We start from the raw sequence: 14298 nt of genomic DNA on the forward strand, positions 1-14298 counted from the left end.
AAAGTAACAACTCTCAAATTCTAGGAGGCCCATGATTCCAAGAGAAATGATTAACCTAAATTAGAACATCATTTCACACATTCAGTAGTTTCAGTCTCCCATAATCTTGTCACATTATTAGAGAAAAGTTAGAAATTCAGAAGTGCTTTTGCAGGTTATGTAATGTCCTTTAAAAATATAAAACAGAGTTAGGCACTGGTAGCTAATGCCTGGAATATAAACTACTCAGTAGTCTGAGATCTAAAGATCCCTGTTCAAATCCAGGTGGGGCAGGAAAGTCCATGAGATTCTTATCTCCAATAAACTACTAAAAAAAGTTAGAAGTGGTGCTGTGGCTCAAGTGGTAGAGAGCTAAGCTTGAATGAAATTGCTCAAGGACAGCTCCCAGGCCCTGAGTTCAAACTTTCGGACCAGCAAAAAAAGATAAATAAAAAAATAATGTTGACTTGCCTTTTAAGTAGAGTCAAAGATTGGGGAACACCAAGAAAAGAGAAGGTCCTATATTTCCCCTGAGAATTGAAAAGGCTTCTATAAACAATTTGTTAAATAATATGTTATTGACTAATTCTAAATAAATGATCAGGAAACATAATTTTAAGTACTATATAATATTAGTGTCTGATAGATCAAATGAAAAAATGTTGCCTTTTCATTTCTTCAATTTGCAAAAGGCTCAAAGATGGCTTCAGTCCCTGAGGGTCGATCAGTTGCCTTTTGATCTTGAAATTTACATTTCCCAGTAGAGACTTTAGTATTCATAGAGGTATGATAAGTCACTTGAATGACTGAAAATTGCTGTTGGTTATGATTTATTCATCCACTTCACACACAGAATCTTTCACTCACAAACATGAAAGATTGATAAACCCCCAAGTTGAAAATTATAGGAGGCAAACTGCTAAATATCACCTCATCTGTCAAGATTCCTTGGTTATTTAGTCAAACACAATCTAGGTAACTCTATGGAAGTACTTCACAAATTGAACTGAGGTACCTGAACCCTTATTTAGCCAACTATGATACAATGGGACTCTCCAAGAGGATTCCAGCACAGTGACCCACAGCACTAATACCAGAAGAGGAAGACAGAGGAGTTTCTCACAGATAACAAAAAATAAAACAGAGATTAAGCAGAAGGGGAGGAAAAAGGCAATGAAAACTTGAGGATTCTGTGCACATCACTGTAGGTAAGCAGGGAAGGACAAACCATGCAGTGGGAGAAGGGCCATACGAGAACTGAGGAGGGTCAGCACTTAGGAGCCAGGAAGACTCACAGCCACATACGACTGAATTCTAATAACCATGATGGATTTAAAAACAGAGTATTTCCAAACATTCCCAGGTTTCCTTGAAACAAAGAAGCCTCCACAACACTTTGATTTGGATCTGTGAAATCTAGAGCAGAATAAAAGCTGAATTCCACTTCCAGCCTCATGACCAGTGGGAACATAAAGGAGAATTTCTTAAGCCACATCGTTCGTGGTGATTTGTTACAACAATAACATGAAACTATTATACAATCAACCATCTTTTGAGATAAAAAGATGAAAAATGCAAAAATACAACAACCATAAAAGAACATTCTTAAATGTGAAAGGGTACATTTTAATTCACCCATGAAACATTAATGGCTTCTACATTGAAACTCTCTGGTAAATTGTCCCTTTTTTTATAGTAGTTCTTATTTCTTTTTACTGTGTCTTATAAAATAAACTAATCTCTATGTTTGGTACCAGCTTTCTCATTTAATGTACCATATATAACAACATGTATGTTGAATAAATATTTACATGCTATATTGAATGTAGTTCATATCTGTTTTATTTCTTGAGGAATAAATACTGATATAGAATAGATGTAAATATATAGAATAGATGTTAATAAATGAACATCTTTTATTATCTTACAGTATTCATTATAGAGTTTAATTGCTGAAGAATGTCCCTTTTTTCCATCATTTTTTCATAAATGACATTTATATACATTCGTACATTTATATACATTGTATTTATATACTTTACACATTTAAATACGATATAAAATACATTTTATTTGTTTTCATTGTAGGATTTCATATGGGGAAATATTTATAGCTTGCATTTTACTTTATTTCTGGTTTGAAATTGTTTGCAGTTATTTCTAACAGTTAAAAGTAAAATAGGATAAAAACAAGTTAAATATGCTGTACTGTGAGTTGGAAATGATAATTTGCTAGGAACTACTGGTTCAACCCTGAAGAAAAGTAGTCTAAATCTTTTTATTAACAAATAAGTAACAATGCTTCTAAAGACACCATTTAGATTATATTTTTGTTTGTTTATTTTTGGGTCCTGGGGCTTGAACTCTGGGTTTGGGCGCTGTCCTTGCACTCTTCAGCTCAAGGCGAGAAGCGCTCTACCGCTGGAGATACAGCGCCACTTCTGGTTTTCTAGTGGTTTATTGGAGATAAGAGTCTCCAGGATTTTCCTGCCAGGGTTGGCTTTGAACCGCGATTCTCAGAACTCAGCCTCCTGAGTAGCTAGGATTACAGGCGTGAACCACCAGCGCCCGGCTCATTTAGATTATTTTATGATTGTAAAATGTAACAGATTCTTTACTAGAGAAGGCTAATGCCATTTTACTGCAAACTAATGTAGTTACACAGAGAAGTTCCTTATTAACATTTGCTTTTCTATGCGTGCATTTAACTCCGTGTAGAGAATTTGATTATGCATGTAATTGTCTCTCTTGAAGGGTCATTCGTGACTCCATGTACAAAAGAACAAAGAATTATAACTTTCAGCTGACAGTACAATCCTTTTTAGTTTGGAGGAAAATGCTCTGGTTAAGGTATAAACCAAAACTCAGGTTTTGGTGAGTCAAGAATTAGCACTACCTGGGGCTGGGAAGGTGGCTCAGTGGTAGAGCGCTTGCCTTGCAATGCATGAGGCCCTGGGTTCAATTCCTTAGCACCACATAAGAAAAAAGCCGGAAGTGGTGCTGTGGCTCAAGTGGTAGAGCGCTAGCCTTGAGCTGAAGAGCTGAGGGACAGCGTCCAGGCCCAGAGTTCAGGCCTCACAACCGGACCCCAAAAAAAAAAAAAAAAAATACTCAGCAAGAATTAGCACTACCTGACAAAATATACATATACTCTTACCAGACAAAATATACATATACTCTTACCAATCAAAGTTTCCTTTTTGTTTAATCACCAGTTTCTAAAAGATGTCCTAGAAGGAAGACAAAAAATATTATCTTACATTAAAAATTTACTTTCCATGCAAGATTATAGACATTCATTCTTTTCACACTTTCATCAAGAATTGGAAATCTTTTAAGGAAAACTTATGTGATCTGGTGTCCTGGAAAGTATGCTACAGGAAGAAGAAACAACTTTGCAAACAGATATATTGTCGCCTTGTGATTAAATTGGCAATGATACCATATTTCTTGTAGGTTGACACAAATATGTGACTTTCATAAAGATGTGCATAAATGTTCCCTTTTTTCACATAGCCTTTCCAACTACTGCCATTATCAAAGTTTTCTACTATACATGTAAAGAAAATTTGACAAGCACTATTGTGGCACAATTTATAAAGACAGTAAAGGTAGAGATTTTTAATTCTACCACAAATTAAATGTAAATAATAATTATTATTATAACAAAAATTTCTGGGTGACAGTGGCTCATGCCTGTAATCCTAGCTACTCAGGAGGCTGAGATCTGAGGATGGCGGTTCAAAGCCAGCCCACACAGGAAAGTCCTTGAAACTCTTATCTCCAATAAACCACCAGAAAACCAGCAGCGGTGCTGTAACCCAAGTGGTAGAGTGCTTGCCATGAACTAGAGCTGGGGGACAGTTCCCAGACCCAGAGTTCAAGCCCGAAAACATAATAATAATAATAAGAAGAAGAATGACAACAAAATAATAAATATTATTTACCCGAATTAAAATTTATATATGCACAGCTTACAAAGTAATTATTAGAAGACTGGTTACATTTTTATTAAATAAATAATGGAAGTAGAATTGTTTAGCTGATTAGGCTGTTTTCCTGTGAATGATTATTTATTCTATGTTCTGCTATACAAACGATATATAAGGAAATACTTGAAATATTATTATATGTTCATTTACAAAATCTAATGATGAAAAGGAAGAAAATATTTTATGTGCCTGTATGTATTAATGTCTTTGATGTGTTTTTACTCTATATTTGAATATAGAATTATATATATAGACTTATATATATATGTGAATATATATGCATGTACCTTCATATTTAGACTATTATATATACATACTATAATGATTAAAATGAAGATTCTATACAGCTTCCATTTTATATTTGTTTTGTTTTTGCATTTGGGAAATACCCTTGAAAAGAAAAATTACTGTTAATCAAGTAGATGATTAAGTATGCTTACTTGTCTTTAATTTTTGTATTATTTTTAGCTGTACAAAGTTGTTACCATTTAACAAAGTAGTTTATGAAAGGATTACATCTTGATCAATTCAATCTATGTTCATTTTCATAGAAAAATTGAGTCAAAACTTGAAACTTCAGTCTTCTTTTCTGTTTTGGGATTTAATCTTTACCTTCTTAAAGGATTAATGTATGGCAATTCTATAGATCTAAACCGGAAGGAAATCTACTAATCCTCAATGTTGGAATATTTAGTATATTGCATAGTAATTTTTTTTCCCCATCATGGTATTGAACTCAGATCCTGAGCCTCTTTGTGCTCAAGGCTAGAACTCTACCTCTTGAGCCACAGCACCACTTCCAGTAAAATTCTATATTGTTGTGAGTGGAATGTAAAGTAAAATTCTGGGGCTTAAAAGAGAAAAGCTATAGAGAAAGACTTCATTTCTCTGGAGATGACAGACAGGATTATGATCAAAATGTTGGTAGAAAAGAAGATAATAAAAACAATTCTGATAACTTCTTAAAATAGGGAAGAATTTAGCTTCAATATATTATGCTTTGTGTTTTGTAGAAGGAGAAATATCTGAATGAGAAAATAAGATATCTTTTTTTTATTTTACATTTTTTATTATGAAAATACCATACAGAGGGGTTACAATTACTTGGACAAAATAGTGAGTACACTTCTTATCAAGCATTGTTGCCTCCTCCTTTGTTTCCCCTTACCATCTCTTCCCATCTCCCCCTCCCGGCCTCCCCCCCCCCCCCCCCCCCCCCCCCCCCAGTCCCCAAATAGGGATACAGGTTGACCCATTGCAACAATGAGATGTACAAGACCTTATGTCGAAAAAAGAACTTTACAACTTTGGCGTGTGGGGAGAAGTGATCTTAATTCTAAGAAAAACTGTAAAACTTGTGGCTTTCCTTATGTCAGTGGTTCATGGGAAAAAGAAGAAAAGAGAGAGGAAAAAAACTTAAAGTCTTGGAAAATAATCAACCTGGTTCTCTTCTAAAGGATGGAAAAATTGTGTTTGTAAGAAAACTCCCAGGTGATAACAGGGGATAAACCATAGGGAGAAGAACATACAAAACAAACAAACAAACAAAAAATCCACATAGCACATTAAAAATAACAACAACAAAGAAAAGTTCCTTGTGTTCATATCTTGGGGTTCATTTTGTTTATCATCATCTTATATAGTCATATGTATATAGCTTTTTTAAATAACTTTTTTATTGTGAAAATACTGTACGGGGGGTACAGGTACATGAGCACGGAAATGAGTGTATTTCTTACCAAACATTGTTGTCTCCTTTATTTTTTCCCTACCATCTCTTCCATAGCTTTTGAGCTTTTCTGTACATTTATCTAATATGGGGAGGGAAGTGCCGAAACAAGGACACAGGATGACCCCTTGCAACAATGAAACTTACAAGGCACTATGTCAGAAATGAACTTTACAACTTCTGGGGGTGGGGAGTGAGGGAGGTGGGGGAGGGAAGGGACAGCACGAGAACGACAAAGGGGGGTAGCAATGTTTGACTAGAAATGCACTCATTACCTTACTCATGTAACTGTAACCCTCTTGTACAGTATCTCTAGAATAAAACAAAATTTAAAAAAATAAGAAAAAAAAACACCCAGGACATAGACAAGTTCTATTAGCTTCCCCTTCCCCCCAACACACACACACTCTGTACCCGGAGTGGCGGCAACTTCAGTGTCCCAAAGTGCATTTTTGGTGTAGTGTCATAAGCGTTTGAGAGCTCTTAACTGATCTTGTGTATGAAGTAACAGAAAAGATCTTGCTAGCAAGTTAAGCGGTGAAAGTTTTGATCTTGCTTCTGAAAGCATTGGAAACAAGTATTGCAATACTCAAAGTTTGTTTACAAAGGATTTTTTTGAAATTATTAATTTAAAGGGCTTTCTTTAGTCTTTGTTAATTATGCAAACTTTCATTTTGATGTTTCCATACATGCTTATAAATTGTTTGGATCATATCCAACCATCTCATTCTTCCCAATTCTTTCTTAACTGATTATTTTGCTTGATTTCATTATGACATATTTATATGTGTAACTTTTTAAATATTTTTATTTTTATTGTGTACAGAGGGGTTACAATTACATGAGCAAGATAATGAGTACATTTCTTATCAAGAATTGTAGCCTCCTCCTTTGTTTCCCCTCCCAACCCTTCCCATCCTACCCACACCCCTCCCCCCACCTTATCCTCCTCATCCCCCCACCAAAGCTGTAAAGTTCGTTTTTCCACATAACGACTTGTACATCTCATTGTTGCAGTGGATCCACCTGTACCCCTATTTAAACGATTTGTTTTTTCCCTTCCCCTCCACAAATTATACCAACCTCAACTACAGTGAAAGCAGGGGTTATACCATGGGGGAAGGACATAAAAAGCAACAAAGAAATAATCTTATAAGTGTGTTAGAAACAATCACCTGAAAGAAAAAAAAAAACAGTTGAATACATATCTTAGGGTTCATTTCTCTAACATCAACTTATCTGACCTTTTCCGCTTGTCTCAGACAATACTAGTTATTGCAAACAAGGGAAACCATGGGACCTAAGTTTTTTGGGGCCTGGCTTACTTCACTTAATATAATTTTTTCCAAGTCTTTCCATTTCCTAACAAATGGGGCAATATCATTCTTTCTGATGGAGGCATAGAATTCCATTGTGTATATATACCACATTTTCTTGATGCATTCAGTACTGAGGGGCATCTGGGTTGGTTCCATATCTTAGCTATGGTAAATAATTCTGCAATAAACATAGTTGTGCTGGTAGCTTTAGCGTGGTCTTGTTTGTGATCACTTGAGTAAATGCACAAAAGTGGTTATTGCTGGGTCATAGGGGAGTTCTATGTGGAGTCTTTTGAGGAACCTCCATACTGCTTTCCAAAGTGGTTGAACAAGTTTACACTCCCACCAGCAATGCAGTAAGGTTCCCTTCGGTCCACATCCCCTCCAGCGTCTGTGTAACTTTATCATGATATTCCCCCTATTCTTTATTTTCCTTATCTTCTTTCCAGCTACATCCTATTCATGTTATTTATACATAGTTTTTTGTTAATATCTAGTTTCTACATTTATGATAAAACATAATGTTTGAATCTCACTCATTTCAATTAATATGGCAATTTCTGGGATAATTTAATTCTACTTTCTACTGAAAAATGCTCTATATTATATTTATGCATATTTTATTTATCTATTTTGGTTTTTAGATATCTAGGCTGATTCTATGTTTTGGTACTAAGAACAATGCTGCAGTATTCATGGGTGTTCAGGAATCTCTTTTATGTTGATTTATATTCCACCAGTAATGTCATAAACTACTTTTCCAAGAGTGATATTATATAATCATGCAGTAGTTTTATTTATAGATTTTTAAAGAATTTCCTCATTAATTTCCATAATCCTGGAAATATATCAGGATTCTTTTTGTCACATCTTCATGACCATTTTTTCTTGATAAGAGCCATTATGAATGTTTTGAAATAGAATATCAATATAATTTTATTTGTATTTTGTTCCTAATATTATTTTATTATGATTTTTTCTGACCTCATTGGTGACCAAAATGATATAGTAACTATGTCAACACATATTTTATTATGCTTTTTCATAGTTTACTTTTACCCCAGTCAGAATTCCATGTATCGATTTTCTATTTTCAGACTTAAACTTTGTCAAATATTTTGAGCTAATTTGGTTATCACAGCTCTCTAGGTTCTAAATTTTTTATCAGAAAGGCAATTGATTTTCTTCATATCCATTTTATTCTCACAGTGGTTATTTGAGGTCAAATATCAAATGTTCAAAATATTAAACAACCTTAAAGGAGAATAGTCTACAAAATTTAGTGGGTCGAACAGTTTAGCTATCTCTGAATACATAATCTTTATAGCTAATAAAATACTAGTTCTCCTGCAAACAATGCAAAGTAGTGAAAACCAGAAAATGCTTCTTTTATGAATAAAGTATAATTGTTTTAGCATATTTCCAAGAGCTAGATTGAAATATGAGCAAGAACTATTAAGTAAACAGAAAGTGTAACATTGAAAGAAAGAAGGAGTGAGGGACAATGATAGAAAATGGAACTTCTAATTATATAGAAACCAAAATTAAAGAACATTATATGTGGACAAAATGACAGGCCAGTAGCATCCAATAACAGCTCCTAATATCCAATTTATTTAGAGTAGTTTTTAAATCTTTTCCTAAAAGATTTAGTGTCATTCAGAAAGCTATAACATTATAGCAATATAAGCTAGATTAGTCACAGTTATAAATGGAGAAAATAAAAGAAAGCTGCTTGCATTGTTATTAATAAAAGTATTATCAGAGCTGTCTCAAAAAGAAATCAAACTCTAATAGTCTATGTCCTCCCTGACAGATAAATTTCAACTTGACTTTAAGTTTTCTAGAGGCCAAATTAATAAAAGAAATCTGATCAGTTTCATAATTTACAACATCCATGATAAAAGCAAGCCAATTTACTCAGGAGAAATGCAATTATTGCTGCTACTAAAACCTTAAAGAAATGTCTCCTCAGAGTCATCATAAAGAGAACACCATAAAATATAATGAAATATGCCTTGAACAATTCTTTGTAATAGACACCACAAAGATTCATAGAACACTAGTCCATCCTATATATATTGACAGTCGACCTATATAATGCTGAATGCAGTTTAGTAGTTACAAAGTTTCTGACTAACTAGAAAAAAGCACAAGAATGCATCTTTCTGATTCCTCAGAAACATTTTTGTCTTTTACTGTCTTTTGTAGTCCCCTACAGAAATCTGTTATCAATAAATCTCAAATCACTTAATTTGTGAACTCAATAAATAGTATTGAACTTATATAATATACATAGCACTATAAACCCAAAAGAAATTCAGGAGATAAAACAATTTCAGGGAATTAAAAATAACCCAGTCACTCTGTGATGGCAAGTCATATAAATAAGCTACACCACTTACAAATTGTACTGTTGTTATCCAATGTATGCAAAAGAATGGCAAATGACCTGAAATACAACCAAATTGACAGCCTCATGTTACAATTTAAAGCACTTCAACTCCAGAATGGTTCTATCTTCATGGGTCAAGGATTTGCCAAAAAGAAAGTATAATTCTACTCTGTTAAATGTTAAATTAATGGTCACCTGATGAATGCTTTACTCTGTTTTAGTGTAGTCATACTCTGTTTTTAAAAGTCTTAGATCATTATATACCAGTTTTGTCCTAAAGTACCTGTGCTATAGATTTCCATCACCATCATGGCTGTGAGAACATGTGCTGTAAAGTTAGAGTTAAACCTCCCTTGGAGTTATCTCAGCAGACTTGGGAGCAGACACAGCAAACAGAAGACCAGCCAACCTGTAGAGTGGCCATGCTCTCCAGCTATATACTATACACAGGAGTCTTTCTGTTTAATATGGAAGACAGTTTCTGAGAGTTGAAAAAATACACTTGGAAACATCATGCTGTTACCACATTTTTTTTTCCTTGAAAAGATCATCGATTCAGCTTTCTTTATATGTGTGCTGTTCCTTTGATGTTTCCCAGGCACTGGGCCAGAATATAGACGCACAAGTTTATGTAACTCCAGCACTCACAGCTTATAATTCATAATCAAACCCCTGAAGGCAACAAAGATAAGGTTGCTGTTGGAATTGCTGAGACAAAGCTTTAGGTAATGTGTGTTATGAAGATCCAGTGCCATGGTAGACTGAATGAATAGACAACGGAATAGATTTTCTAAAACAGAAAATGATGGAAAAGCTATCTGCCAATCTATCTATCAGCTATTGACCATTTATCTATCATCTATCGAAATTGAAATTGAGGTAATCCTTTGAAGAAAATACATATTTGTGGGAATTTTTTAAGACTGAGTGCATGGTCATAGTTATATTTTTATGATACAAGAATAAATACGGGTGGTAGCTATAAGTTTATTGCATTTATAAACGAGGATTATGGAAGTTTTGATCATTGGACTAAGGATATTCCAGCATGTGAGGACTACCTCAAGGAATTGAGAAGTAACATGTAGCATTTAAAGACTTATAAAGATACTAAATTTGGGGGTTGGGAAGGTGGTTCAGTTGTAGAGTGTCTGCCTCGCATGCATGAGGCCCTGGGTTTGATCCTCAGCCCCCACATAAGCAGAAAAAAGCTGGGAGTGGCACTGTGGCTCAAGTGGTAAAGCGCTAGCCGTGAGCTGAAGAACTGAGAGACAGTGCCCAGGCCCAGAGTTCAAGCCCCACGACCGACAAAAAAGAAAAAGAAAACCAAGTGTAGAAGCCACTGTCACTCGGTCTCTCTGCTGAAACAAGGGTACAGGATGACTGGTTGCAACAATGATACCCAAACGACAGTATATTGGAAATGAACTTTACAACTGCGGGGAGGTGGTTGAGGAGTAAGGGGTTTGATTCTAACAGAGCCCCTCTGCACAGCATTTTTACATTAAAATATTTTTTAAAAGAAAGTTAAAAAAAAGAAAATCAAATGTATAAAAGTCATCTTATGCTGTAGAATTAAAAAAAAGAAGTATTTGTTACAGAAGTACAGATAAATAAAGAAAATAATTATGAAAACTGTGTATAATGAATTAGAGTGTTTAAAAAAGAAATTTGTACTAATGTACAAGGGAAGATGGGGGGCTTTGAATATGAGCAAAATTATGTTTAAAATATAATTTTGACATTACTATAGATGATGCAATTGAAAAATCTAAAAATAGAATCACAATAATTAGGAGACTATGATAATCCAGACGAAAATAAATGTAAATTTTAACTTAAGCCAAAGGAGTTGTCATGGGAGGGCGCAGTTATGAAAGAATAAGAAGCTAGAACATGTGAGATATTGTGACTTCTGCAATCCATTTTTTATTCATTTGTATAAATGATGATGCATGCTGTGTTATATTTCTCTGTGTTATTTTATTGGCTTTTGCTGATTCTTATATTTGGGGTTGAGATTAAAACAGTGAAACATTATTCTTCTCATATTCAATAAGTCTTATGTAGCTGAACACTTGAAACACTTGAAACACTTGAAACACTTAATCACTGAGTACATTCTGGCTGAATAACAAAGCTCAATGTTATAATCCTCCAGTTATTACAAGATGTGTTCTTCCTCAGATACATTTTCACTTCAATTACAATTACCATGCTTTCATCTTAACAGCTTCCAGTTTCATACAGATTGAGTCACAAGGATTATGTTATAATGGCAGCAAAGGTTATTGACAGCTTTTCTCATTTATTTCTGAGATGGCTTACTAGCTAAATGAAAGTGAACCAGGATTTTATACCAAGTTGTTTTCTCCCTGCAGGAAAACATAATGGAAGTGATCAGAAATCAAGAGTTTTTACTCCTTCCTGCTGAGGAGCTCCATAAATTACTGGCCAGTGATGATGTCAATGTTCCTGATGAAGAGACCATCTTCCATGCATTGATGATGTGGGTCAAACATGACACGCAACGACGATGCAACGACCTCAGTATGCTTCTTGCCTTTATCCGATTACCACTGCTACCTCCACAGGTAATGCTTGCTATGCTCTTTCAATAGATCCGACATGCTGAATATCTTATATTAAAAGTCAAAATCAGAATATATTTTAAATTATTGTCATGGTTTTTAAAGTGGAATCCAATGCAGTATTTAAAATAAATTAGTGGAAAAAAAGATGGAAGATAGACTAATGCTGATTCCCATTGGAGGCATTTATTGCTATGATAACTTACATGACTATAATAGCACTGTGTATCTGGTACTGAAACTTCAAAGTCTGATACTCAGTCTTGGAAATCTCTACACAAAACACTGATAAAGATTGTAAAATTTAAAAATGTAAAATAACAAACTGTGCTGCGGTATTTATTTTATTTTTTATTGAAAAGGGTATGTACAAAGGGGTTACAGTTACATAAGTCAGGTATTGAGTAGATTTCTTTTTTAACAGTGTCACCTCTTTCTTCCTTTTCTTCCAGTTTTTTTCTCCTAAAAACCCTTCCTCCACATGATGTTTATATTTCATTTTTAGCATAGTCTCTAGTGAGTATCATTGCTGCATTTGTTCATTCTTTGTCCCACCATTTCTGTGTTTGCCATACCACTCCCCAGAGCAGATAAACTGACATACAAGACAAAAGGTACAGAAATCAAATACAGTGACAAAAAGAGAAAAACAGAAGAAGTAAAAACATGCAAAAAATGTAAAATACAATACCTCGTGTCTCTATTTCTTTGAGTTTGCTATCCATTGAGTTTATTTGTAGTTGTATAAGCACATTCTAACTATTACAAATGAGAGAAACCATACAGCCTGTATCTTTGGATCTTGCTGAGCAAATAGAGGCATGACTCAAAGTATAAAGTACTAGATATGAGCAAAAGAGATCAGAACAGGACCCAAGCCCTGAGAGTTCAAGCCCCATGACCCAAAACATAAAACAAAAACAAAAAAAAACAAAAACAAACAAAAAATGAAAATATGATTTTGTACTTATAGTCCACCTATCTACCATCTTTCTCCTCCCCCCTACCTCTGAATCTCCCATTTATCATACACTCAAATTTGAGCTATCACACAATAATGTTGTCACCCATTGAAAATGTACTTATTATGTGAAACTTTTAAGACCTCAACCACAACATACACATATTGTTATGACGGAAGAGTAAAAAGAGGATGGCGGAATTATTTTATCGTTGGAACTAAGGGTACTCCAGAGGGAGCGGACCACTGGGTTTTATTGGCGAGTTAAGTGTAACATAGGAAAATAAATAAGAACACTAAATTTAATGAGCTTATAAGAGTAAACAGTTTTCTCAGATATTTTCTCTGCAATTTTGTAACTTTTGAAAAATTTCTTACACAGAGTATTTTTAATTTAGACCCTCCGGTTTCTCTAGCCTTTGAAAACTAAAGTTGAATGATATTTATATAATGGGTTCCTTTGTATGTGATATCTTTTGTTATATGAGATTGGAGGCCCATACTATTTATTATTTTCTTTCTGTAGATCCAAAAAATCAATTGAAATTGTCCCTGAGACATATCACTAGGAGTGGAAGACAGTGAAGACATTTGAAAAACAAAAACAAATGGGCAAATGTAATTGATAATAACAATGTATTAGATTTGTTTGTACATTAATAATGCAAAGTCAAATTAATGTCAAAAAGTTAAAAATAAACCTCAATGTCAAAATCTGAACAAGGTTGAAACTTATACATAAAGGAATAATCATCTTCCATTTGGTGTTGAGAGGAACAGAGTACTAAAACTGGAAAGAAAACAATTTGTAGTACAAACATAACAAAATAAAGCAAAGAAAAAGAAAAAAATGAGTTAATGATCATGGAGTAAAATGTAGAATAGTAAAAAGCAATGTTAAAAATTTCATAAGCAAAGAAAACTTGATAAAAGGTTGATTGGAAACAAAGAATGAATTTAAAGAACACTAATGGTGTCATCTTACATTCATGGAAAAATTGACTAACATTAGTTGGATAGAGATCAGGTCTTTCCTTTGCCTTCTTATGTTTTCATTACTAAGTCAAAAACCTGCATCTGTCCTTAGTTATTTCTTAAGTACACAAGAGATAAATCTATTATAATATTTTTATTAATTATAAATGAGTACATGCCATCTTGAAGGAAGCTGTGGTTATTTGGCAGAGAAAATAAAATGAAAATGTAAACACTGGTAGAAAGCACTATTTCAAATGAGGACTGGAGTAGCAAAAATGAGATTCAGAAAAAAAGACAAGAAATGAAAAGACTCAGAAATCACAGTCTATATTGAAATGCAATTGTTCATATTTA

General features: G+C 34.0%; 1 protein-coding gene across 1 annotated transcript in view; it reads left to right on the forward strand.

Moving 5' to 3' along the window:
- Positions 1 to 14298, forward strand: part of Klhl1 (kelch like family member 1) — a 251010-nt gene that overhangs the window by 130508 nt on the left and 106204 nt on the right. The window contains exon 5 of the mRNA XM_042685460.1: positions 11796 to 12008. Coding sequence (XP_042541394.1) covers positions 11796 to 12008 — 213 coding nt within the window. The remainder of the gene's footprint in view (positions 1 to 11795; positions 12009 to 14298) is intronic.

The sequence above is a fragment of the Dipodomys spectabilis genome, unplaced genomic scaffold (assembly GCF_019054845.1).
Source record: "Dipodomys spectabilis isolate Male_0828 unplaced genomic scaffold, ASM1905484v1 ptg000095l, whole genome shotgun sequence".
NCBI classification, from domain to species: Eukaryota; Metazoa; Chordata; class Mammalia; order Rodentia; family Heteromyidae; genus Dipodomys; species Dipodomys spectabilis.